At 47.3% G+C, this 27,343-nt stretch overlaps 1 protein-coding gene across 5 annotated transcripts in view; it reads left to right on the forward strand.

Annotated features, from left to right (window-relative positions):
- Positions 1 to 26,934, forward strand: part of MORF4L1 (mortality factor 4 like 1) — a 37,345-nt gene extending 10,411 nt beyond the window's left edge. For 4 of the 5 annotated variants that reach the window (XM_061570878.1, XM_061570879.1, XM_061570876.1 and 1 more), the window contains 5 exons: positions 8,955 to 9,056; positions 13,599 to 13,687; positions 15,456 to 15,628; positions 24,843 to 24,927; positions 25,825 to 26,934. In XM_061570878.1, coding sequence (XP_061426862.1) covers positions 8,955 to 9,056; positions 13,599 to 13,687; positions 15,456 to 15,628; positions 24,843 to 24,927; positions 25,825 to 25,909 — 534 coding nt within the window. In that variant the 3' untranslated portion in view covers positions 25,910 to 26,934. The remainder of the gene's footprint in view (positions 1 to 8,954; positions 9,057 to 13,598; positions 13,688 to 15,455; positions 15,629 to 24,842; positions 24,928 to 25,824) is intronic. The other variant, XM_061570880.1, reaches the window with a different exon arrangement.
- Positions 26,935 to 27,343: the final 409 nt, after the last annotated feature.

Genomic DNA, 27,343 nt, shown 5'->3' on the forward strand with positions numbered 1-27,343 from the left:
TCACTCAACGGATTGACTAAATAGCTTTTCTTCATTTCCACTGGTGACATTTCATGTAACATTTCCTTTTATTTAATTGCCTGTTGCCACATCGGCCGTCCGCTTGTCCCCAGGCGGACAAGCGGATGGCCGTGTGTCTGTTCGGGGCCGCCAGAGTTTCTGGTCTTGCGGTTGCTACTCTCTGAGGACGACTTTGCCGCACAGCAGCTGGGGAGACCGAATATCACGACACTGCTCACCACTTCCATATTGTAGCCGCCAGCTCTCGCCAAAAAGGTGCCCCAAATGTGGGCGATTTAAATTGATCGCTTCAATTTTGGTCTGTTGATCAGTTGTAAATCTTAGTGGGGGTATTCGCTCGTGTATTTGAACGTCGCTTCATTGAAGCGCCACGTTATCCACAAAGGGCCAAAGATGTTAGAAATGAACAGGTTCAGGCCATTGCATATGTGGCCGTTAGACGCATTGTAGTGTCGCAGCACAGTGAGGGATTGCTACGGAGTGGGGAGACCATTTAGCAATGAATAGGTGTGATGATGGAGACCCTGAAGATGCTTTCATTTGAGGAGGTCGTCGACAGCAGGCTCGCAATTAAAACAGATTGCACGCTGACGAGCGTGTCATCAACGTGGCACTTAGGCAGAAACGTCCTCGCTGATTGCAGGCAACTCGTTGCTAATTGCAAATCAATTGTCACTTTCTGACTGACGGACGACCCCTGATCTGATAGACCTGAGCCTTGTAAATAATGTGAAGGAGCCGGACACCGGGTCAATCTGGAAGTGAAACGCACATCTGCACAAGCTCGTCTTAGCAGTGTGGTGGTGTGTGTGTGTGTGTCCTGCCGTGTTTGCGTGCAACGCCCAACATTCACACAATTGGCTGCATCATCCGCTTATCGCTTGGGGATGTTGGCTCGTCGTTTACCATTTTTTTCTGGCCAACTGCTCGAGCCCTCTGGTCTAACGCTGTTTGAGACGAGGCTCTAAAGAAAGCTGTCTGGTGTGGACCAATCAGTTTCAAAGACAATGCATATACTGTCAGAGCATGTTTTTTGTTTGTATTTTCACCACAAGTATCTGGTTAATGCAGACATGATTCCTTGCAAAAGATTTCAGTTTGGTGTTTTAACATCTTAATAATAATAATGCAATTTATAACGCGCACAAATTTGCGGACAGTAACGGCCGCAACTCGGAGGCGCGGAGCCAAGCTCGGAGTCACTCGAAAGCGTGGTTGTAGAGGTGAGTTTTTAAGTGTCTCTTGAAGGAGACGATTGAGGTTATGCTGCGAATGTGCAGAGGGATGGCTTTCCAGACTGTTGGGGCTGCCACCGAGAAGCGGCGCATAGACATGACCATCCCGGATCTTGGTATCAAGAGGAGGTCGTGAGTCGCGCTGCGCAGGCATCTACCGTGTGCTGAGCTGCAAGTCTTCAATAATGAAGAAAGGTACGGCGGGCAGGCAGATGTGAAGGCAAGGTGGCAGAGGCAGGTGATCTTGTATATGACCTGCTGGCAATGGGTAGCCAGTTGAGGGCACGGAGACAGGCAAATGAGTTGAGACGGGGATGAGTGCGGCCAATGATGACTCGTGCCAGGTTGTTTTGTAAATCTTTGAAGTTTTTTTAGGTTGCCAGTGGAGGTCCGGACTAGGACGGAGTTGCAATAGTCGAGGCGATACCCAACTATGCAAAATGCCAATGTGTTGGAAGTTTCAGTGGAGATGAGAGGACGTAGGTGTCTGAGAGCTATCAAGTGAAAGTTACATGAACTGATGATATGATTGGTTTGACGGTCGAAGGATAAAGTTGAATCTAGGATGACACCGAGGTAGCTGAAGTGATCAGTGAACCTGATGCTGTGACCAAAGAGGTGTATGTGTGTTGTTAGTGCTGATGAGTTAAAACGTTGCTTGGTACCTAACATGATGGCCACTGACTTTTTCGGATTAAAAGCTAGGTTGTGTGCAGTGGACCACTGTTGCAAGGCGGTGGTACATTCCGAGAGCCTCTCGAATCCAGATGCATTGCTAGAATCGATGGCAGCGAATAGAATAGTGTCATCCGCGTATGAGTGGTGCTTATCACCGAAGCTTGCGATGAGCCGGCCGATCGGGGAAGTGTAGGCTGTGAAGAGCAGGGAACCTCGGATGGAGCCCTGGGGAACCCCATATAGTGCTTTTGTGTCAGGCAATGTGGACGTGCCCACCCTGACTGAAGATGGCTGGTCCGAAAGGTACGACAGTATCCACTTGAGTGCTGAGCCACATATACCGAAGTCGGATTTCAGGAGGGAACTAAGGAGCGAGTGGTTGACGGTCTCAAAGGCTGACGAAATTTCCAGACTTACAAGTGCAACAATGGAGCCGGAATCAATAATCGTTCAAATATCATCGAGCACTCTAGTGAGTGCTATTTTTGTGAAGTAGTTTTGACGGTAAGCTGACCTGTTTTGTTGCCAGAAAAAAAGGGAAAACCTATTCTTATATTTTGACACTGGCAAAGGAGGTCCCATGATGCAGCTGCTCACCCCGAGCTCTCATTGTCCTGAGTGCATTGTCTTTGTGCTGGTGCCTGATCGGCTCATTGTGGATTGTGGCGTGGAGGGTAGTTTCGGAGTTAACAAGCGCTGCAGGGAGCTATTTATTTACTCCCTTGAAGCGGGATTGCAGCTACATCGTGACCCAAGCCGGTCATGGATTTGCACCACTGATGTTGTTATCCGAGAGCTTTCTGCACACCATTGAACAGATCTCCATCTTTTTTTAATATATTCTCGTTTGATAGGAAATTTGCATGCCAAAACAAAAACGAACTACTCCCAGCCAAAGCTGCAAAGGCGCACGAGCGAGCAATGGGAGCGCTGCTCATTGCCTGATAACTGTGTGGTCGCTGATTAACCACTCGGGGTTTAGTGGATGCCACCGGAGATCTACCTAATTCCTTCTCTGAGTTGGTCACTCACACTCTCTTTGTATCTTGCTCATCACTCAATTACTCTTTGCTCATTCACTAATTCAATCCCTCATTCACACCATTTTCTCATTCACTGTCTCACTCAGTTTCTCGCTCCCCTCACACCATATCCTTAGCTCACTCACTCACTAATCAAGTCGGTCCCCTTCCCGACTGACTCATCCACTGACTCCCGCTCGCTTGCTTCTGTGACTTGCTAACTCACTCACTGTCTCCATCGTTTTCTCTTTCCCTCACTCGTCCAATCCTTGACCATCTTTTTCACTCCTTACATTTTAACCTTCCATACTCGCTTGCTCACTCATTTTTAGCTATTCTCTGGCTCTCTTGAGCGTTTCGACAGCGAACCCAATGAAGCTTAAGCGCACACAGCGGCCGTGGTCATTTTTCACTTGTGTGATGCCTACGCCCATACCCTGAAATGATCTGCACATGTTGCTTTAAACAATGTGTTATCCTTTTTTTATTTTAAATGTTTGCTTTTATGCGATTACTGTGCCTAAACAAGAACGTGGAGAGCTGTCATTCCACCCACTTGGGTGCTCTGGCAGTGTGAGTCACTGCCCTTTTAAAGTACTCTGTGTACTTTTGAGAAAACAAGACTTGTTTACTTCACAAAGTTGGTCCAATGCAAACGCCATGCCTTGCCTCAATGTGGACCCGTGGAAATTAGGGCAGGCCTGGGTATTGCATGGTTCATCGTCATTGTCATCAACCATTGACAATCCACTGCTGAATGAAGACCCCCATCAAGATGCCATCTCTCAAGATGTTTTGGTGTAATAATTAATCCACCTGTGCACGAGATGATTTCATGCCTCCATCTCTTCAGGTGGACATCCCCTCAGACACGTTTTGCTCTTTGGCTGCCACTCCATCACCTCTGCTAGGTTAAGGGTTCAAATTCAGGGGTCAACTCGGCTCCTCACCCCATTCATAAACATGCGCTTAGATTATTTATATTATTTTCCTCCTATAAATTTCCATATGATAAGCCACTTTGTTGAGCTATTATTTGTGGCCAGGTCACTTCTGAAAAATAAGCGAATAGCTCGGTGGGCTTTACCTGGTAAGATAATACATTTTTAAGTGATTTGTTTACCTTTACTATACTTTGCACTCCTATCGTGTTTTTGTATTGTTTGTTGTCACGTTCTGACCTGCCCCTACTGGACGTCTGTGAAAAAGAGCTTTATAGCTCATCGGATTCCTCCAGTAAAAATAAATTGATTCTGATATCGGTAGAATGAATAGCACTTTGTAAGAAGTTGGCCATTCTTGTACCATTAAGGGACCACCCCCTACCATTGGAATATCGAATTTTCATAACTTCCTCAAGGCCACCAACAGAGATGAGTGCAGCAGATTGCTCATTTGACCAGGGAGATATGTCTTGGCTTGATCAATCGCAGTAACCTGAAGATTTCAACTTGTAAAGGAAAACTCAATCCTTCAGATGGAAGGAGGCTGTTGTTGGTTTCAATCCCGAGTCAAACACGTCACTTTTATTTCCACGGCTTGAAATTAATCTACTGCTGGGAAAAACGTGTGATACTGGTAAAAAAAACTACGTAACAGAAGATTAATGAGGGCGAGAATTATTTTTTACTTTATCTTGTAGCTATGCACCTGCAATGTGTGTTGCGAGCAGTCAGCCTTATCGTGACCTCATCGCAGTGACGTGTCACAAGGTACATGGCAGCAAAATCGTTACGGCGGCACTCATGAACGTCCCTTTAAAACCTAATTCTAGATTTGAAGCTTTCGTGACTGCAAGGATTCATACTCTTAGATTTTTTCGGTAAAGTCACGTAGGTAAAATAAAAAAAAATAATAATAATAGAAATAAAATTATAAATCACGACGTTTCGGAGGCAACACAAGTCTCCGTCATCAGGTGGGACCGTCGCAGCTAGATTTACTGTATCAAGTGAGGCAAAATTCCAAGAGACAAGCCCTTAAATACAAGTTAAGGGGGGAGGGGATTATCTGCATGTTGTAGCCAATGAATGGAACGTTTTGGGGGGGTGGGCGGGGCTAAAAGAGAACAATAGGTGCACATGTTGTGTTACCCGGTGTTGGTTGACAATCCAAATACAAAAAGGAGAGTACTGTTAAACGCTGGGGATGTCAACACTAAGTAAAGTAGAATAGTACCTGTCAAATAAGATGGTCCAAAAATGTGTAGTTAAATCTTTTTTGCATGGTTAATAACATCTTTCCAATGATTACTCAGTTTGTACCCATCATCACGGTTGAAGTTATGTCTGTGTTTATATATCTGGATGGCTTCGTGTACAAACCTTTGATGGTAGCCACAAGGTTTGCAGAGCACCTTGGTCTCGGAAAAGACAATCTCATGAGAGCCCACAGCATAATAGCAATGATCTTTAAAACCTTATTTTACGAAGCTTTAAGCTTGTGTGGGACAAACTCGGGTCATCTGTGTTCAGGGTGTATTTACACGACCACAGCAGTTTTGTGTGTGTTGTGGTTGGTTCTTCCTTGAAGTACATGATGCTAATTCCAAATTGGTGTGGCGAGGACGAAGCGATGAGGTCGACCATGCGCCGTGTCGGCAGAGTCATCCCCATCCCGTTTTTGCGAGCCGATTCTCTGTGCCACCGAGTAGCCAGCGGCCGTGGTCGCCCACTCGCCGTGAAAGGGAGCCGTGATTGCATCAGAATCTCTCCCCTCTCCTCGCTCGGTCGCTTCTTTTGTCTGCAGATAAAGTGTGGTGCGGCGAAACGCAGTAAAAAATGTTTCCTTTCGCCGCCCGAAAAGAGTACCCTGAATGTGGGAGCGAGATTGTGTGGGGATGGGGGGAAAGGGCTGCATTATTTTATGATGGCGTCATACTGCCGCCCCCGCCCCACGCCATTTTTTTTGTTGTTCGCCCTGTGAAAAATTGCACCTTCTTCGTAATTGCTCTTTATGGCGATGGAGAATAAAGCGGCTAGCATTTTTGAAGAGTCGCTATGCGTCACAGACCCTCGTCGATAGAGAACTGTGCATCGCTTACGGATGGGCTTTTAACGATGGGAGACAAAAAAAAATGCAAGAAAGTATTGGTTACGTCTGACAGGTTCACAAATTACTCGGCTTCCAATCGAAGAGACCACCAGGCCCGACCCCGCAGAGGCAGTCACACGTGAAGACAGTAAGAAATACATTTTTGAGAAACAACTTCCCTTCAATCTTCAATGTAGATGAAGTTAGATTTATCGTCGCCAAAACAGCTCCTGTTTGTGTGTATGCATGTGTACCCTGAGGCTATTGATGCATCATCGGGTTTGTATCTTGCATGCATGAAGGGGAAGAGCCAGGCAAAAGGATTGAATGCTTTTTAATGTTAAGTAAAAGGCTTTGGTGGAATTAACTAATGACAACAATGAGCCGCAGGACCTGTTTGTTACTTATCTGCACAGCTACTGATTTTGGAAGTGTATGAGGCCGTTGCATTTGTTTTCTGTGCGGATTAGCGTCTCTATGGACGTCTAATTTTGTGTGTGTGTGACTTACCATGTGCTGCTAAACCCAGTGACCTATATTATATTTCTTGCCATGGATAACAGTGAAAAGCGGAATCTCATCTGGTCTTGGGCCCCCCGCTAGGTTACTTAACATTAATTGAGTAACTCGTGAAGTGTGTATCATAAGTAGGGAGACAAAAGGCAGCCAGGCATGGTGTTGGCCACCCATCCCCTCTTCAGAGATGCTCGTCAACAGCTCCTGCCCAAACAGGCTATTAATGGCTACATGCAGCATCTTTATCCTTTATACGTGTGAATGTATCTGTGTGTTTGTGCACATGCTTATGCCTGTGCCTGCACACCTTTGTCCACATGTGCGCGCATCTATATTTGTATGTGTGTGTGCGTGTTTGCTCTTTGTCCTGTATTGCCTGCCATGGGTTTAATGTTTTTCTTAACATCTAGAAATTCCCCCTCGAGCCAATACTGGACCGCGACGCCACTTGCGTCGGCATGAGACACGGCAATGCCTGGAACCGCTTGCGTTCCCCAGCAGAGCGAGCACTACTGCCCTTAAAAGACATCTCAAAACAGCCAATGTCAATGTGGACACGTGGGAGTAAATGTCAGCCAAACCGTAAGCAGTGGAGAAGTGGCTTCTGTAGCCGACTTGGTCAAGAAAGAACCAAAGAGATTTGTCAAGAGGGTTGAAGTAAAAAGGGAAAAGGCCTATTGGCATCAACACCAGCAGCAATGCCGCAACGCACATCCCATTCAGCAGACGAGTAGGAACTCTTGCCCACAATACGGCCAATGCTTCCACTCAAGGACTGGCCTCCCACCAGCGTGCAGGAAAACGCTGCGAGCCGATCTCCGCAGTCATTTGCGATGGACAGCTGAAGAGAAGAAGGATCACGGCGCGTGGATAGCACTTGCGAGCAGTAACAATGATGAGTCTGGAAGCACTCACGATTATTTGGCCGTTGTCAGCATCCACCGTTCCAAGCGCTCACTTGGTGCGTGCTGCAGCGAGCGTGCCGTAGTGAGCATGCATGAGCATCGCAGTCGCGATTACTGCTTGTGCTCAAAAGCTGCAGATGAGACCCAAGCTACCCCACCAGCTGACAACAGCGGTAGAAGATAGGTGGTGGATACGCTCGTCAGCACCCCTGACCAGTCATCCAGGTATGAGGATCTCATTGCAGGGGCGGCTTCTCTTCGTGGATAAGAGGAGGGACGTGGGCATGGATTTGACGCAAGTCTCGTCGGGGACTTTCCCGCATATTCCATGCGGACAAGTATGTCCTGACCAGAACGACTGGGCATCTCTGCCCTCGGTGGCCACAGAGACTCTGATGGTCTTGACTAGACAGCTTAGGATTTTTCTACAGACCCCACATTCTGCTAGGGCAGTGAGAGCCTCTGAAGACGAAAACCTCTTCCTGAAACAAATCGGACTCAACCAGGGACCCACCTGCCATCGTTGGTCCGAGGCTACCAAATACCCTGCATGCTGCAGTGGGAGCGTCGGTGTCTGAAGATGATAAAATCTTCCTGGGACCAACTCGTCGGAGCGTCCACTTGCATCTCGCTGTAATGTCATTGGCCTGTACGAGTACATCTCCCAGGAACCCAAAGACGATGTCATTGACCTGGACGTGTACGTCTCCCAGGAACCCTGGATGCAGCATCAGCGGCTCGCCTTGACGTGCGAAGCTGTGAGAGTGGAGCTAAACAGGAGAGAAGCAAATCGGAAAAAAACAAATAGGCGACGTAACTCATCGGCAGAGTCGTCCTCCGACCGGGATTCATTGGACGAAGAGAGAGCTAAAAAATGGATGTTCCCACGAGATTTCATATGCTCGTTGAGGTGTAGGATCAGGCGCAAGCTCAGGGCAGTGGTGAAAATTGTGGGCGCCACACACGTTTGTCGGGCATTGCAGACAGGAAACATTGCCTTCACAGGATGCCTCCTTCAGGAGAGCACTTTTGTCTGCTGCCGTCTTAAGGAGTGGCCGATCCCTCCAGCAAGCACCAGCTCTGGTCTCGCATTGGGGCAGTAGCTGCAAGTATGGACTAGAGGAAGAGGTTTTTACCAAAGTACAAAACATTGTTGAACGTGTGTTGTGCATGAGCATAGATGTATCCGAATTTATGTGTGGGTACGTATGTATGTGTGCATGTGCGTGGGGAGAGGTAGCCTAACGCTTCGCGTGCAGCACTATGAACCCGGCGACACAAGTTCGATTCCTGCTCACGGCCAACACCAGTGACGATTTTCTGAACCGGTCCTGTGTCTCACCTAGGTCAACTTGGCCTCAATTGAGCAGCTGGTGTGGTGTGTAAACATCGCCACTAGGGAGACAGTCGGCCGGGCATTGTGCTGGCCACCCACCCCCTCGTGTGCTGTGCCGGCCTTCATAGGTGGTCGCTAACAGCACTCGCTCCAACAGTCTATTGAAGGATATACAGTATGGGGAATCTTTGTGCCCACGCGTGTGCAGGAAGAGACGTTTATGAGCCGCGTGGAGGTGAAGGTGAAGATCCCGGAGGAGCTGAAGCCCTGGCTCGTGGACGACTGGGATCTCATCACGCGCCAGAAGCAGGTGAGCGCTCCGTCTCGCCGTCGACCCATTGTGCGGGCGCTCTGGGGGGGAAGGGGGAGGGCCGTGGGTACGTTTCCTTGCACTAGCCCAGGAGTCGGCAACCTTTCAAAAAAGAAGAGGCTTTTGTACACAAACACAGCAGATATACAGCAGATGACAAGCAAATTCAGATTTAAATACACAAAATGTAATGAACTAAACTGTATCTTTCTTTTTTCCTCCTTATTTATTCTTGAACAATACTGTGCATTTAGTTGTCACCAAGAAATTCCATAGTGACCCATTCCCTGTCATCTATATATACTAAATGGAAATTTGTGAATGTGTGACTGTTCGAAATGTTTAGCATACTTCCCAACATGCAACAAACTTGAAATTTGGCATGTGGGTAGCTTCCAGACTGTACACAATGCAAAAGTATCAAAATTGACATTTGGGGGGGGGGGGGGGGCGGCGCAATAATGGATATATTTTGCACTTCTCGTGCAAAATATATCCAAAGAGCCACGGGGCAGCCAAAGAGCCACAGGGGGGAAGCTAAATAGCCAGCATGCGGCTCCATAGCTGCAGGTTTGCCGACCCCTGGTTAGCCCCACGCATCCGTGGTGACCGACACCCTGCTTTCCACTACACACTCTGAGGATGTGAGAAATGGCGCTGGTTTGGGTGGGCCTTCAGCGGTGGATTTAAGGCGCTGGGTCGATGAACAAGTGCGACGTGTGCACACGCACCGTGGTGGTGGTCGTGGCGCGCGCGCGCACGCACCATGATGGCGGTCGTCTGTGGGAGCACTCGGCGCACGAGTCGACGCCCGCTCCTCTCCACCGTGACAAAAATCAGCTCGCATCCCCCGCCGTTGCCATGGCCATTTTCCAAATACCGCTGTCACGCCAGATGAAAGGGCTGAGCGGGTGAGAGGTGGTGGGAGGGGACATTTAACCGATTCCTGCCACATGACCACGGGTGGGTGGGATAAGGTAAATTTAAAGGTGCATTCCTACAATTACTTGCTCGGGTACCTGTTGGCCGAAGGGCCTCTCCTAGAGGGAGCTCTATCGGGCCTCTCGAGAACGTATCTAGAGCGTATGTAGCTTCCCTTCTTCTATGCTGGCCAGGCATCTTGGAAGAGGTGCAAGTACCCCACAACTTTACCCCTCCACACTCAACGAGCTACCAATCTGCCAACTATCGTGTACCCGTTTATAATTGCTGTGAGTGGACGGAGGTGGCGGGGGATTTCTTAAAAACCTCGCCCAATTAACTCCCACGCTGAAAGATCGGACTGAGCCAGCGACCTCTGTTGACACATCCATGGGGTGGGGGGTGGGGGGGTAGGTGGGAGGAGGGTTATGCGAGTGGTTTAGAAGCGGCATGCTCGACCGTCATTGGGAGTTTGATATCAAGGGGAAAACGAAGTCCACATGATCAGATACTGCAATAGCAGACCTTGGAGGTCAGGTGGTGGCTGTGCATGTACTGTGGGATCTGGCAGAGGGACGGGAGTGATGGTGAAGTGTGGTGGCAATCATGGCATTGGCCATGATGACCTCTTGACCATGACGTGCTCATTTTGAGATGCTTTCTGTTGTAAGGCAGCATTAGCTCTGAGTGCGATGATACAGTGAGGGAAAAAAATATTTGATCCCCTGCTGATTTTGTACGTTTGCCCACTGACAAAGAAATGATCAGTCTATAATTTTAATGGTAGGTTTATTTGAACAGTGAGAGACAGAATAACAACAACAAATTCCAAAAAAACGCATGTCAAAAATGTTATAAATTGATTTGCATTTTAATGAGGGAAATAAGTATTTGACCCTCTCTCAATCAGAAATATTTCTGGTTCCCAGGCGTCTTTTATACAGGAAACGAGCTGAGATTAGGAGCACGCTCTTAAAGGGAGTGCTCCTAATCTCAGCTTGTTACCTGTGTAAAAGACACCTGTTCACAGAAACAATCAATCAATCAGATTCCAAACTCTCCACCATGGCCAAGACCAAAGAGCTCTACAAGGATGTCAGGGACAAGATTGTAGACCTACACAAGGCTGGAATGGGCTACAAGACCATCGCCAAGCAGCTTGGCGATAAGGTGACAACAGTTGGTGCGATTATTCGCAAATGGAAGAAACACAAAATAACTGTCAATCTCCCTCGGCCTGGGGCTCTATGCAAGATCTCACCTCGTGGAGTTGCAATGATCATGAGAACGGTGAGGAATCAGCCCAGAACTACACGGGAGGATCTTGTCAATGATCTCAAGGCAGCTGGGACCATAGTCACCAAGAAAACAGTTGGTAACACACTACGCCGTGAAGGACTGAAATCCTGCAGCGCCCGCAAGGTCCCCCTGCTCAAGAAAGCACATAGACATGCCCGTCTGAAGTTTGCCAATGAACATCTGAATGATTCAGAAGACAACTGGGTGAAAGTGCTGTGGTCAGATTAGACCAAAATGGAGCTCTTTGGCATCAACTCAACTCGCCGTGTTTGGAGGAGGAGGAATGCTGCCTATGACCCCAAATACACCATCCCCACCGTCAAACATGGAGGTGGAAACATTATGCTCTAGGGTGTTTTTCTGCTAAGGAGACAGGACAACTTCACCGCATCAAAGGGACAATGGACGGGGCCATGTACCGTCAAATCTTGGGTGAGAACCTCCTTCCCTCAGCCAGGACATTGAAAATGGGTCGTGGATGGGTATTCCAGCATGACAATGACCCAAAACACACAGCCAAGGCAACAAAGGAGTGGCTCAAGAAGAAGCACATTAAGGTCCTGGAGTGGCCTAGCCAGTCTCCAGACCTTAATCCCATAGAAAATCTGTGGAGGGAGCTGAAGGTTCGAGTTGCCAAACGTCAGCCTCGAAACCTTAATGGCTTGGAGAAGATCTGCAAAGAGGAGTGGGACAAAATCCCTCCTGAGATGTGCGCAAACCTGGTGGCAAACTACAAGAAACGTCTGACTTCTGTGATTGCCAACAAGGGTTTTGCCACCAAGTACTAAGTCATGTTTTGCAGAGGGGTCAAAAACTTATTTCCCTCATTAAAATGCAAATCAATTTATAACATTTTTGACATGCGTTTTTCTGGATATTTGTTGTTGTTATTCTGTCTCTCACTGTTCAAATAAACCTACCATTAAAATTATAGACTGATCATTTCTTTGTCAGTGGGCAAACGTACAAAATCAGCAGGGGATCAAATACTTTTTTCCCTCCCTGTATGTTTTTATGCACACAATTTTCAATACAGCCTCTTTATTAATTATTTAATGGTTGTTGACTGCGTACACCCAATATTTTTACCATTCGGTAACTGGAAATGATGACATGAAAGCTTCAAACTCCATACCAACCACGTGACATTCAAACGGACAAATGTTTTAAATAAATAAACCAACAGTTGTATTGTGGCAAAATGATCAAATGTGCGAGCACGTAGCCAGTGGCGCCAGTCCCTCGTTTGTCATTGATTCATACTTGTGTACATGCCTCGTCCCCCCCCGCAGGCCTGCCGCTTAGCGAGCAGGACGCCACCAATGCGATGAATGCTTCCCCGGGAATTCTGAGCAGTGTGCTGCCGCACGTTCGTAAAAGTCTCTCAATCGCCGGCCACCGCCAGCCCTCGCCTCCTGCTAGCAGCATAATTCTAAACAGAAGCTGGCCTTGACCCATTGTCCCCGAGAATTGTAATTGCTTTTCATGAATGTCCCGTGCCAAACTGACCCCGTGGCTCTGGAGTCATGGGGGCTCATACCACCGTGTCAGAGCTCTGAGTAAGCACCACTGAGATTCTAGATTTGAAGCTTGAGATCCTCGATTCAAACCGGGTTTTCATTTGTACCAAGTTGATTGTCTCAAGATGGTCACCGATTCGCTGCACAATACACCCGTAATATTGAATGTGGTTTATCATTTAAATCACATTCTGCCTCTGAATAGTATCATATATTTACCTATTTGATTGCCTTGCAATGAAAACCTCTTTATTAAGGCAGGTGAGAAGGTGGCACCAATTAAGCCCAAATCCTTAGTCACGGCTTAGCTCAAATCCATGCTTACCTTGAGCTGGCTCTGAGTATTGTCCCAGCCACACTCCGGAGCTTGAGTTGAGTAGTGGCTGAGCCACTCGTGCATCTCTAAACAAGCAACTGAGTGGCTCATACATGAGCTGAGCCTGAGTGTTAGGGGGCGAGCCTGAGTAATAGGGGGCGAGCCGGAGCCAAGCCACAACTAAAAATACGGTCGTTAGTACGTGCAACAGGCAAACGAAGGGACCTCAACAGTGGTTGTATGGTGTCACCTTCCAGAACCCTTCTATAACAGGTGATGATGTTAGACTGCTGTGTGTGAGAGTTCACGATGTGAATGTTTTTGTGTCGTGGCGTGTGACTTTGGTAGCACATTTAGAACGCAATTGAGGAACAGGAACGCAATGTCCCATGCTGTTGTCAGAGCTGCGACGGGAGAGAGCTGTGATGTTCTCGTGGTAACAAAGGCACTTTCACCTTCCATCTCTCTCGCTCTTTTCTTGTTCAGCTATTTCACCTTCCCGCGAAGAAAAATGTCGATTCCATCCTTGAAGACTACTCCAATTACAAGAAGTCACGGGGGAATTCGGACAACAAGTAAGTTGCCTAGCACAAGACAGCACTCAATAATAATGTTTTCCCAGGAAAGCCTCAATGAATCTCAAGATTTTCTCAGGAGGCTCCTGTGTGGCTTGTTTATGGCCAGTTTCTTTATATAGAGTTATTATTATCTGGGGAGAAACCCGAGTACGTGGAAATAACCCTTGAATATGAGAGTAACTCAAAAATATCTGGACGGACAGGTTCATAACGATTAAACTATTTTTTTTATTTTACCACTCGCAGGAAGTACCCGGCGTTGCCTGGGTCCAAAAGATATTTAAAAAATACTCTTAAAAATCTAACAGCAGTGCGTACTGACTGGTGGTACCGGCCGAGGTGGCACCTTGGCAGGCTGGGGCTGGGCTGCTACCCCTGACCCCCCCCCCAGCCACAATCTTCCCAGCCGCTCTGCAGTAATATCTATGGCCTATAGTGGTAGCATCTACCGACTGTATAGTAGTAATAACTGCACGCATCAGGGTGGGGGGGGGGACATTGCACAGTGAAGAATTAATGTCAGCGTTTAGTGTATTTTTATAGCATTTTTAACGCGAAAGAAAATGTCCCCCTCACTCCCACCGAAGGCGTGTGACTTGGCATGGGCCGTCCCCCCCCACCAAAGGCGCGTGAGTTGGTATGGAAAACCCACAAACTTTGCTTTTGTGACCAGGACTTTATGTGAAGGAATTACACAAATGCACACCATGTTTTCTCATTTAAAATAGGTAAATTTAAAAATATCGCTGTCCTGGTCACAAAAGCAAAGTTTGTGGGGAATAATAGCCATTTTCTGTACTTTTGAAGCATAAGCAATTGGAAAATAACACTTACTACCCAGGAACAAAAACATATTTTTTGTTACGCAGTGTAATCCCTCTTGAACCACCGGCGACCCAAAGTGAACCCAAAAGGGTTCAATTTAAACCGCGCGGCACAGCGCGGGATAAGTCCACGCGTGTTTACCACGGCACTGGGGTCAGGTGTGCGTCATGCATTTAATTACATGATTGATCGCCTTGAGAGCAGCGCGCAGTTAATCCGTGGGCGAAGCCTGGTACTTTACCCATTTGCAGCCACATTATTGGGGTGGGAATTGTACAAAATTGCCCGGTGACCTCACATCATCAAAGGCCAATTTCTAAGCCGTAATCCCGTTGGGTTTCACAGTGGAGGCTGATGGCCATTGTCGCATTCGGCATGTGTGTGTCCATCCCAGCGCGTGCTTATCCCGGAACCTGCTTGTCCCGGAACGTGCGTTGTCCCTGCATGTCCGTGCGTGTCCCGGCATGTCTGTCCATGTGTGTGCCCCAGCATGTGCGACCATGTTCACGTGTGTCCGGTGTGTGCGGAGCGGTAGTACAGCGGTAAGTGTGCTTCTTTACGAACCCGACAACCTAACTTCGATTCCTGCTCATGGCCAATGCAGGTGACAACTGAACCGAGCCCTGGGCCTCCCTGAGGTTGACTCAGCCTCAAATTAGAACTTGGTGCGACATATTACCACTGGGGAGACGATGGCGGCTGGGCATGGTTATGACCACCGACCTCCTTGTGTGCTGTGCCAACCTTTGAAGGCTATATGGGGGAAGGGGGGATTTTTGTTTGTGTGTCGTGTGCACCTGAGGGATTTATTTACCACTCAACTTCTGTTGGAAAAACAATTCGCACAAACTGTTAATTTTTACTTCCCCTCACAAGCACTCACGGATGTCATCGCGCCCCAACCCACCACCCCCACCCACCTCTCCCCCCCCCCCTTGAGGGAGTACGCGGTGAGCGACGTGGTGGCGGGGATCCGCGAGTACTTCAACGTCATGCTCGGCACGCAGCTGCTCTACAAGTTCGAGCGGCCGCAGTACGCCGACATCCTGGCCGACCACCCCGACGCGCCCATGTCCCACGTCTATGGCGCCCCCCACCTCCTGCGCCTCTTTGGTGAGCGCATCCCCTGAAGTCGCGGGTGTGGCCTCACTTGCGAGTGGTTCCTGTGGGTCGTTGGTCAGATTACCGATGGGATCTGGCGGCAGCCCCCCCCTACTCACTCCCCACCTCCCCCTTCACTTCATCACGGATAAGAGGAATTCTACAGCAATAGGTATTATAAGTCTGTGCAACTGCTGGCGAGGACTGAACCTACTTTTCGTGTGCGCTTCTGTGTATTTTAAAGATTCCGTTGTGAGCATTCAAAGGGATTTAGGTCGCCTCGTTAAACGCGAACTCAGAAACAGCAGGACTTTTCTACAAAATGGTGTGGGAGTCTCTTAGCCGTATCTAAACATGGTGGGGGTGTCTGGACATCCACGGCACTCACAGTGGCTGTGCTCCTGGCCACCGGTGCCTGGCTTAGGGGATGTCGCTGCTGCCGATACCACTGCCAGCTCGGGGTGGGGGCGCCTGGTGGGGGAGGGGGCCCAGGTGGGGGGGGCAGGCATCACCATAACGGTTTCTTCTGTGGGAAGGGCTCTATACCACCCACCTCTACGGCACCACTCTTCGCCAATATTCACCCCAATTCACGGCACGTTATATAATAGACTGGCATTTACAGAATGCTCTTCATTCAGAGCATCCTAGAGTGCTTTGCAATCGCACAGACACACAAAAAGTAAAAACTCAAACCCATTTGCTGATCAATCCTGCTCTAAAATAAACTAACTGCAATTGCATGTGTTTTAAAATTTTATTTAAAAGGTTTGATTGTCCAGCAGCATTGCTGATTTGTCAGGACATTGAGTCTCTGATGCACGGAGTATAGCAACTATAGGCCCCCCTTGCCCACTCTCCCTTCTCTAAGACAACTTCTGAAAGTTCAGCGCTCACTGATCTCAAGGTGCAGCTAGGAGCATTAAGGTTATTGTAAATGCAAGGCATTTTACTGCGAAGGGGTGTATTTAAATAAAATAATGAGCAGAGTTTTTGAAATTCCACTGTTGAAGAAGCAGGCGGCATGTACTTTACAGTGAATACCGCTGCAGTATTAACCAGGGCAGCCTGCTTGGATTTTAGCCACGAACGACTGCAAAGGATCGGCATGCGTGCTACCGCTGGGCCATATCACCGCCCCACGAATGACACTTGCAAAGTGAGCACTCACAATCAATGTCACGAATTATCATTAACGTAACCATCACCATCATCGGCCATGGTCAGTCTATTGTTGGATGAAGGCCTCCCCACACAGTCACCAACCCACATGCTCGCCTCAGAAAATCAGAGTTGGCTTTCTCCCACGTATGTGTTTATGCCTGCAATCAAATGTTTTGGAAATATGTTATAAAATTAACAGGGGCTCCACCGTTATTCCACCTTAGGCTTTCGCTCATTTCGGATTGTGAAGGGCGCTGCTTGCTTCTTAATGGGTATGGCTTTTCCCCGAAATGTATAGGAGGCTTTTTGGGTTTCGTTTCTTTGAGAGATTTGCTTCAAATTCTATCTCTGTAAAAAAAAAAAACTCAACACATTCATCTGTAAAACTTTGGCTTTAAAAGAAAACTAAATAATAGGTGACATTATTCATAGCACGTGATGTGTTTATTGTTTTTGTTGATTGCACTTATGCACAACTGCCTAAGCAGCAGCATCCCTTTAATAATTAGTTTTTTATTTGTGTCGTTTATTATTGTTCCGTCTTGCGCTCTCAGGGTTACGGTTCTCCTTTCATGTTCTCGGTGGTAATTGTGAAATCTTCAATCACGTTCTCATTGTGTCCTTTCAATTCAAGTCTTGTACCTTGCCTGAATGGCTTCACAGAGTTATTTGTATTATGTTTGTATTTTGACATTTTCATCCGTTTCCATGTCAGCTTTTCGTCATCGTGCCTTTTTGTTGCTTCGGGATAGCTTTTTCTCCTCTTTGCTTTTTGTGCTTTGCCCTGCCAGCTAATTAATAATAATAATTCTTAATTTCAACTTGAAACTCGCTGCATACTATCCCGCTCGCTCACAAAGAAAGAGGACATCTTGAGACCACACTCGAGTGCAAAAGGCATCGGCGTGGCGGAGAGCCGGATCCAAATTCCCCACCCAAGCTCTGCGGTTCTTCATATTCTTTGGGTTTTTCGGTAAAGCGACGTAGATAGAAAAAATAATACAATATCACGATGTTTCGATCGCAACACAAGCAATCGTCTTCAGGTGAAAAACGAGGGGGAAATCTGCCGAAGCAGGCTGTTTATAAAGGTTTAGAGATGGGCAGGGAAACTAATGTTAATGTAGGAGAGGTCTCTGTAGCCTGCAGTAGGTCTACACCGATCAAAGAGCTGTTTACAAATGGTTTAGAGATGGGCGGGGCAGCTATTGCCAATGTGGAAGAGGTACTACGGAGCTGTGGGGGGTGGCCAATGTATTGTGAGAGATTAGCATGTCAATTTAAGAAATTTTAAGCTCGGCGAGAGCTCGGACAGCGCAGTAGCCACATGGAGGTGGAAAAGAAAGGCAAGTCGCCATTTACTAACACAGCTAATGGTGGCTTTGTTAGTGAATGTAACTCAGAGAGTCGAGAATAACTGCTAACATAGGTAGGTAGGATCGGAACATCACAGCCAGTTATGACCTAAACTGGTTAATAAAGTCCTTCCAATGATTGCTCAGTTTGTACCCATCTTCTCGGTTGAAATTGTGTCAGTGTTTATATATCTGGATGGCTTCATGAATGAATTTTTGTTCATAGCCAGTGGATTTGCAGAGTACCTTCCTCTTGGCAAAATCAATTTCGTGTGTGCCCACAGCGTTAGAATAATAATCAGCCGTGGCATGCTAATCTCTCGCAATACAATGGCCACCCGCCACAGCCACATTCACTAACCCAGCCACCGTTAGCTGTGTTAGTAAATGGCGGCTTGCCTTTCTTTTCCACCTCCATGTGGCTACTGTGCTGTCCGAGCTCTCGCCGAGCTTCAAATTTCTTACATTGACATGCTAATCTCTCACAATACATTTGCATAGTCCCATGGAATGTTGGCTATCAACAACAAGGCAACTCCTATGACTAGTTGGGAATGGGACGCAAGCTTAGGATTGATCACCCTGTCGCTGGCCGCTTTTGGGGAGGGTGTATAGTATGAAAGGCTGAAACACCCTAGGAACCAAAGGTTCACTACTGACGATGCGCTCCCCAAATTTCACCAGGCTCACTGTTCAGGAACTCTTGGAAGTGCTTGCACAAAGGATAGTAACATCTCACCCTGTGTTCTTTGGAAACATTCCACCTCCATGTGGCTACTGCGCTGTCCGAGCTCCCGCCGAGCTTCAAATTTCTTACATTGACATGCTAATCTCTCACAATACATTGGCCACCCCCCACAGCTCCGTAGTACCTCTCTCACGTTGGCAATAGATGCCCCGCCCATCTCTAAACCATTTAATAACCGCTCTTTGATTGGTGTAGACCTACTGCAGGCTACGGAGACCTCTCCTACATTAACATTAGCTGCCCCGCCCATCTCTAAACCTTTATAAACAGCCTGCCTCGGAAGATTTCCCCCTCTTTTTTCACCCAAAGACGATTGCTTGTGTTGCGATCGAAACGTTGTGATATTGTATTATTTTTTCTATCTACGTGGCTTTACCAAAAGACCCAAAGAATATGAATTCCTGCAGTCACGAAAGCTTTAAGTCAAGGTCCTCCATATATTAAGGTTTTTTGTTCGATCACTTATGAGTGTTTTATATGTGGGAGGAAACCAGAGCATCTGGATAAAAACCCACACATGCAAGGGGGCAATGCTCTATCGCATAGAGATGGAACAGGTAGAGTCCACCCTTGCTAGAACGCCTTCTCCTGCCAAGTCAGAATATGGCGCCTCCTCGACGCCGCCACGGGAAGGGAGTCCCAAGGCATTTCATGTGATCCACCAACCCTCCTCGCTGCTGCCTCCACGGTGCTGCATGACAAGCATGTGCCACTCTCCGTAATGACCATAACGAAGTTAGTTATTTAATTATTAAATACGTTTATTCGTTTTCCTGTCGGGATCTCGGTCATGTTTATCTTAATCAGTCCATGTTCCCTTCCTCATCTAGAGATTGTTGATGTTTAACCCTCTTGGGGTGTTTTTGTTGTTTCTTTGTTGCTGGCATCCACTTTGTTGTTGTGATGTTGAAGCCCAGCTTCTGTCACATCGGTGAGCCAGTGATCACTTCCTGTGATTTCATTTCCCATCGTTTTGCCTGTGTGCAAATAATGTAAATTTCATCCCTAATCCCTCCAATTTTGATACCCTATCGTGTGTCCCGTTTTTGAGAACTTTTTTTTTATTATTTTAAAGTGTCATCTTTTTTAGGCCATTTGCTGGCTGCTAACTCAAACAGAAGCCCTCTCTTGCTCTGTGATGTCATATTTACCAATCATCCTCTCATCCCATGCTCCCTTGATTTTACTCCTGCATTGAAGTCCCCTTTTATTAGTGTGTTTTGCCCTCGTGTATATTAAGAATTAAGGTTTTATTTAAACGTTAACACAAAGCGCTGAAATTCAACATTTTTCTTGGGGTTGGCAGATGGGGCAACACGGTATCATTAACAGAAAATAAAAAAACACAGGAGACATTTCATACGTGTAAGGCATTCACTGCCAATGTTACGATTCATAATTGGGTTTTTATGGGCTAGATCATCGGTCAGGCACAATGCCAATTATACATATCACCTCCCACCACCCAACATAACCAATCAAATGAAGTTATCACGTCATGGCCAAATATGCCAATCGATTTTTTTTCTTTTAGCAAACCACCAGAGTAATGTTGAAAAGCAATTTTGACAATTTTATATGACACTTTGCGCGAGATTACAGTCCGGAGCTCAGCTCGCATACGATGAGAGCTCAGCATCTGTTAACACCTCAGGATGCTGCACGTAATCTCCAGCGGAACGGCGTAGAAAATTGTCAAAATGTTGGTTGGGCTTTTCAATGTTTCTGCTCCTCCGGTTAGCACGGTTGGCTACGTACAGTACAAAAGAAGTTCAACATACATATATGCATAAGTTCCTCAAATTTTCCCATGACATGAAAGTTTAGTTTAAATCGAGGTATGTTTATTTTACCAGGTAAGGCCCACTGAGCTATATAGCTATTTTTTTCAGAAGTGACCTGGCCACATATGATAGCTCAACGAAGTGGATAATTATAGCAGCCAAATACTCTTCACCTGTGATTGGTTCTATCGGGTGTCGAGGGTTATCGTAAAATGATGATGCGACCCGAAAGAATCTGATTAGAAATCACTCGGAGAAAATAAGATGACCACAAATAAACAGCCTCATCTTACACCATTGGAACCTCATTTGCCAGTAGAAAAATATGATAATTGTTTTTTTACCCTTTTTTCTGGCAACAAAACTGACACCTTTTTTACAAGGAGTCATTTTTGCATAGACCACAATACCTGCAGTCGGAATGCAAACAAAAAACATAACTCTGATAATGTATGCACTGTCCTTGAAGTTGATTGGTCCACACCCGAGACAGCTTTCCTTAGAGCCTAGTCTCACATGGTGTTGGACCAGATGACGCGTCACCTTGGCAGGCTGAGGCTGGGTTGCTACCCTCTCCCTCCCCCACCATCCCCCCCACCCGCTCTACAATAATATTATCTAAGCGCTATAATATTTGTATCTACCGACCCTATAGTAGTAAGTGAACACAATGGGGTGGGGGAGAAGAGGACATGACACTTTGAAGAATTTACCTCAGGTTTGGAAAAAAATTAATAATAAATAGCGCTAAATTGCTAATTTAACTACTTTAAAGTTGACGGATGGGAAAATGGAATAGCGCTGGCTCACCACGGGGCTTATGGCGTGGTACCTGGCTACTGTTTTTAAATGTAAGCCCCACGGTTTGCGAGCCAAATCCTTCGCAAGTTTCGTATACAGACACGCAGACAGACAGACAAAAAATTACGTTTATAGGTTAGATACACATCTGCACATCTTCTTGGCCTGTTGTTGGGCCCTATGTTTGAATAAAACCTATCCTTTTTTTTGGTCAGAGCATTTCACGCGAGCTGAGAAAATGATATCTTGAGAGTTTTCCAATCGTAAAATTCCGTGTTCGATTTCTGGAGATGCTTAAGTGTTGCAGGTACTTCTTCTGTCAGCGTGTCGTATTTTATTTGAGCATTTAGTGCCGTGTCTTTTTTATGTTTTCGCCATAATTTAAGACCTCGTATATATTCATTTGTGTCTGTTTTACTGGTTGCAAGGCAGTGTGTTATTTATGACATGCATAAAGTACGTTCGGCCTGGGCCTCTCCATCACTGTCAACCCTGCCCCTGAATATTCATATTCTTAGGTTTTTGATCTGTATATAGTATATATGGGCACCTTACATACACGTACATCCCGCCTCGATACATGAAATAGGGCGATGTTGATGTGCACATCTATGTCCACGTGGGTGCAAATGCTTGTGTGCGTGCTTATGTCATTACATCTGCGTGGGTGTATGCGTGTGTTTGCATGTGTGTGTGTGGGCGTATACATGCGTTGCTTCACTGATTCATTCGAGTGACATTCTTTTTTCGTTGGCTGGGTAACGCTGTGTGGAAGCTTTTGCCTGTCCTGTCGCTCCGTGTCTTTTCAGCCTCGGTTTTGCCCTCCCTTCTCTATGCTTGCAAAAGGTTGGATCTCTTTATTGGAGCATCTGCACTGGATTCGAAAAATTCATTGTGGCCTGCCTACAATCCATCCTGGGTATGACCAGACTGGATTGCGTGAGGAGCTCGTAGATCCTTGAAAGGTCTGGACACAGTCCCATCAGTGAGCTCTTCTGCCAGGCGAGGTTGCATTGGTTGTGTTATGTATCCTGCATACCCATCCACCGCATGCCACAGCAGCTTCTGTTGGCCACATCGAGGGGGAAAAAACACGCGGCACAGACGGGCTGATGAAGGACTGGAGGATGTGGAACTGAGTGGACTTGCCAATGACTGGTACCAGGTAGAGGAGCAATGCTAACAACAATTAGCGGAGCGCCGGGCGGCTAAAACGCTGACATTTTTCACAGTAGGGAACACGTGGTGCATCTGTCAGTTACCTCAGACAGTTAACCAATAACACCTGGGTCTGTCCAGTGACCTGCTAGCGTGCCTTTCACACGTGACCTCAAAGTCCACCTAGCCTGGCACAGGCGTCATGGTGACATCACCCTGACTTAGTGGTGAATGGCGGGTATTGGTGTGTGTGAAGGTTTGGTACTCATTGTCTGTTGATGGGGAAAAAAATTACTTCATATATCAATTCAGCAATGTACATTTGTAGTGGGTTCAACTGAGTCGCAAACATAGACTTGGAGGCAACACATTTATCAACTCCAACACACGGGGTAACTTTCCCCTTAACAGAATAACAACCTATGGTGGTGACCACCAGGCTAGTTGCACTAATCACAATGTAACTGCTACGACGGACGGGGACCAACAGCTTGTGTCCAGGTCCACGTGTTGGAGACTCGTTGAACGGAGAATGTAGACGAAGGTTTCTTCCATGATGAACAACAACCCTGATCTCTCTCGGAACCCGGCTTATATTCTCTGCGGCGTGGCTGGCTCCGCCCTTTGCCACGACCACCTTCTAGAATCCTCGGGAGAGATCTGGATCCCAACCACGTGACCACCCCTAGCCCCCACTTGGGGCCCCTTTGCAGACTTGACTGGCCACGTGTCCTCCTGGGTCAACCAGAGTGCCATGGCCTTTAGTAACCTCATCCTACGGCCCACACTCACACACCCTGTCCTGTAGGGTTGGCACTGCACGCCAAGTGTAGTGCCATCTCGCGTTATCAATCAATGCTCACCGGGCCCCTCTAGGGCCGGTACTACACGTTGACATCTCGCGATGTCACTACACATTTATGAACTTGATCGTTTTTATAACATTCCATCTCAGAAGCTGTCATTCTTTCCGCTCTCGTGCTATTGCCCGACACCTTAACCACTGTTATATGTTTCTGCTGCTAGGCAGCGATAATGAAGATGTTATGACAACAAGTTTGGCACATGCACGCACTCGTGTATGTGTGTGTGCGCATGTGCTCATGACTAGCTCCGGTTTGACAGCAGAGGTCTCAATCCGAATCAGTCGAGCGGCATCTTTTCATCGACTGCGTACCTGGTCTGTCACTCCACGAAGCTTCGGGTCTTCTCGGCCACGGTCATGCCCTCCCTTCACTATGCTTACGAAACATGGACCCCCCTAATGGAACATCTTCGCCAGTTAAAGACATTGAGGCTGGCCTGCCTACGATCCATCCTGGGTTTAACCAGGCTGGATTGTGTGAGGAGCTCACAAATCCTTGAAAGATCTGGACAAAGTCCCATCGGTGAGCTTCTCCGGCAGGCAAGGCTGCGTTGGCTGGGTCATTTAGCCCGCATGCCTAGCCACCACATGCCTAAACAGCTTTTGTTCGGCGGGGTAGAGTGGGCTAAACGGGCGCGGCATGGGTTGCAGAAGAGATGGAGTGATGTAGTACAAGAGGATGTGGAGCTAAGTGGACTTGCCAATGACTGGTATCAACGGTGTCAAGATCGGCCTCTGTAGAGGAGGCTCGTGAAGGATGCTACTGGGCAGTTGGAGGCAGTCGCCCTCCAGCAACAAAAGAGGACAGAGGAGCGACGATCACAACAATGAGCAGAGCGCTGGAGTGCTATAACACCAAGTTGGCAGAATAGGGGGCACAGGTGGTGCATCGGAGGGTCATCTCAGTCAGTCAACCCATTGGCACCTGGGTCTGTCCCGTGACCACCTGCCGGCAGGCATTCTATACTTCACGTGGCCTTAACGTGCACATGGCCTAGCACAAGCACCATGGTGACGTCACCGCCACTTGGTAGCAAATGGCGGTTGTAGCGTGCGTGTGTTAGGTGGGGAGGGGCAATGTAGTGGTGGTGACCCGAGTGTGATTCCCGCTCATGGCCAACATCCATGACGTTTATCTGAACCGATCCTGGGGCTCCCCTAGGTCGATTCGGCCTCAAATGAGTACCTGGCGCGGTATGTAAACATTGCCACTAGGAAGACAAAGGCGGCCTGGCGTGGTGTTGGCCACCCACCCCCTCGTGTGCTGTGCCACCCTTCATAGGTGCTACTTGCTCACAGCAGTTGCCCCAACAGGCTTTTAATTCTATACGGGGGTCTTTGTCTTGGTTAGTTCGGATAGGCTCCATGCTGGCCTACACTCCTCTGGACGAGAAAGGCATGGCTCTGCTTCTCATCTTCCTGCACGACTTTCTCAAGTGAGTGTCACCCATTCGCCCTCTGCACTGCCAGGTACCGCATCTTAGAAAAACATCAACACATTTGTCAATAACACTTGCCTTTAAAGCAAAGGAAGAAAAAACAATTTGAGTGACGTTTCGGGAAATGTCTAAAATAATGGGCCCTTGAAGGCAGACTTTTTGACGAATGTGTTGAGTTTGGCTTTGGCCGTGAGCAGGATTCGAAACCCAGGTTCGCCAGATTCGTGGCAAAGCACGCTAACCGCTTCGCCACCACTCCTCACTCCCGCACACTCCTTGTTTACACTGTTCGCATTAAAACGTCAAATATAGATAAACTGCTACTTTTCTTAATGCCACAAATGTAACGTGCTTTTATTCACTGCCCTCCCTGGATGATTTGTCATGAACTAATGTCCCCATTAGTGACCCGGTCCCCTAAATCTGACACCGTGCGTAGAGACCTCTCAAAGGGCACCGCCTGGTTATTTGTGCTTGTGAACCACTACCAATGCAACAGCATCACCAAATAATTTATTATTATAGTAATACGGTTCTTTGTCCCAGGAATGTCTCACTCAGTCTCAAAGACCCTTTTTTCAGGGGGGTATCCTGAAATAGTTTATCGCATTGGGGGATGGGGCAGACGATAACTATGTCTTTCCCAGTTGAGTGATTTGCTATAATTTTCAAATGTGGATACCACAAGAGTTGTGGTGGTGGTGATAATGGCGGTAACAATGTTGCGATGTTGATGGTGCTAAACGTGACAGTGGTGAGTGTGATGATTCCATCCACGATGATGATGACAGATATTCTAGTGACTGGTAATAATATTGTTAGGGGTGTCAGTGATGATGACATGTGGACTGCTCATGCAATCGCCCACCCCCCCCCCCCCTTTTTCGGTCGAAGGTACCTCGTGAAAAACTCTGCCGCCCTCTTCAGCGCGAATGACTATGAAGTGGCCCCACCAGAGTACCACCGGAAGGCCGTATAATAATCCAAGAGTGAGAGGAGGCAAAGGTCGGACATGATGGAGCTCGGAGCGAACATCTCCTCTCGGAGCATTTTTCCCCATTTAGGAAGGATGCACTTAAAGCGTCATATTCACTGCAGCATATATAAAGCTTTGAAGTGTTTTATTCATAAGCCTTTACATAAGGGCTCTTTATATATAAAATGCATTATTGTTTCCGTGCATTAATTTGTCACGGCTGAAGCTGTGTGCATGCAAATAGATTATACTGCTTCGTGCCACCGCTTCGTTTCCATAGAGAGAGGCAGAGTCTGGGGGGCGAGCGCAGAGGTTGAAGGGAGTATGGTGGTGGGGGGGAGGTGTAGAGTTTGAGGAAGGGCGTTGCGAACAATGACGTGCTTAAGAGAATTCTCGTTGCATACCGTCGTTCACATCGTCTTGTTCTTCCCGTGTGACTGGCTGGTGGTCGCAGACGGGACCGGCAGCCAGCACCGCGCGCAGTGCAGCCGCTGGCCGCGTAGACGCCATGGGCGATCGTTTTAGACAGACGCCACCCGTCGCTATCGTTTGGAAGAGGCAGTCATGTCGCTTGGAGATGAAAATGGCGAAATATTGTATTGAATCACTGGGCGACGCGTGGCTTTCAAGTTTTGCAAGAAAGCCTCCTGTTTATTTTCTAAGCCAATGTTATCACTGTCACTAATATTAAAACAATAAATAGGCCTCTTCGTTAGGGGAAAAGTAAATAAAGAAAGCCTCACGGACTATGTCCATAATTATTTCCACTCTTTTGTGCCCTTTAAGATAGGTCATCGCCTGAAACGTTGACTTGTTACCTATACGTTCCTCAGTTGTGAGGCAGCGTTAATAGTGTGTCTGGCGGGTTTTTTTACATCTGTGCTGAGAATAAAACGTATGGTTGTAAACTTAACGTTTAACTCGGGTTTTCACGGCTTAACATCGTTATTGTGATGTTTCTGTGTACAGTATTAGGTTCTCACAATGTAACTTTACAGTTAATAAACACGAAGTTGATGTCTTCCAAAGGTCAAATGCTTGTTGTTTAATCGCTCAAACGAACGCGCATTAATTCGTACGCGGTGTGTCGTGTTTTTGCCGCGCCTTGCAGAGGTTCCCAGCTCGAGCCCAGTGGCTGTCCTGGTGAATGCTGCGGGAATGTGAACCATAGATGCTTGCGCCATCTGCTTCACGGCAGACATTAAACGATCCAGTGACGTTATTCGAACTAGATCAGGCCGTGCATGCCAGTATCGCGGTGCAACTTCGCCAAATTGTATTAATCGTTCGCAAATTACTTAATAGGGGCAAACTACGTAGCAATGTCGCCCGCCTACTGGCAGACTGATGTCTGAAAAATAAGAATACAGTGATACCTCGGTTCACGAACTTAATTCGTGAACTGACTCTGGTCGCGAACCGAATTGGTCATGAACC

This window comes from Lethenteron reissneri, chromosome 46 (assembly GCF_015708825.2).
Source record: "Lethenteron reissneri isolate LAM-NWPU_2019-01 chromosome 46, ASM1570882v1, whole genome shotgun sequence".
In the NCBI taxonomy this organism is placed as follows: Eukaryota; Metazoa; Chordata; class Hyperoartia; order Petromyzontiformes; family Petromyzontidae; genus Lethenteron; species Lethenteron reissneri.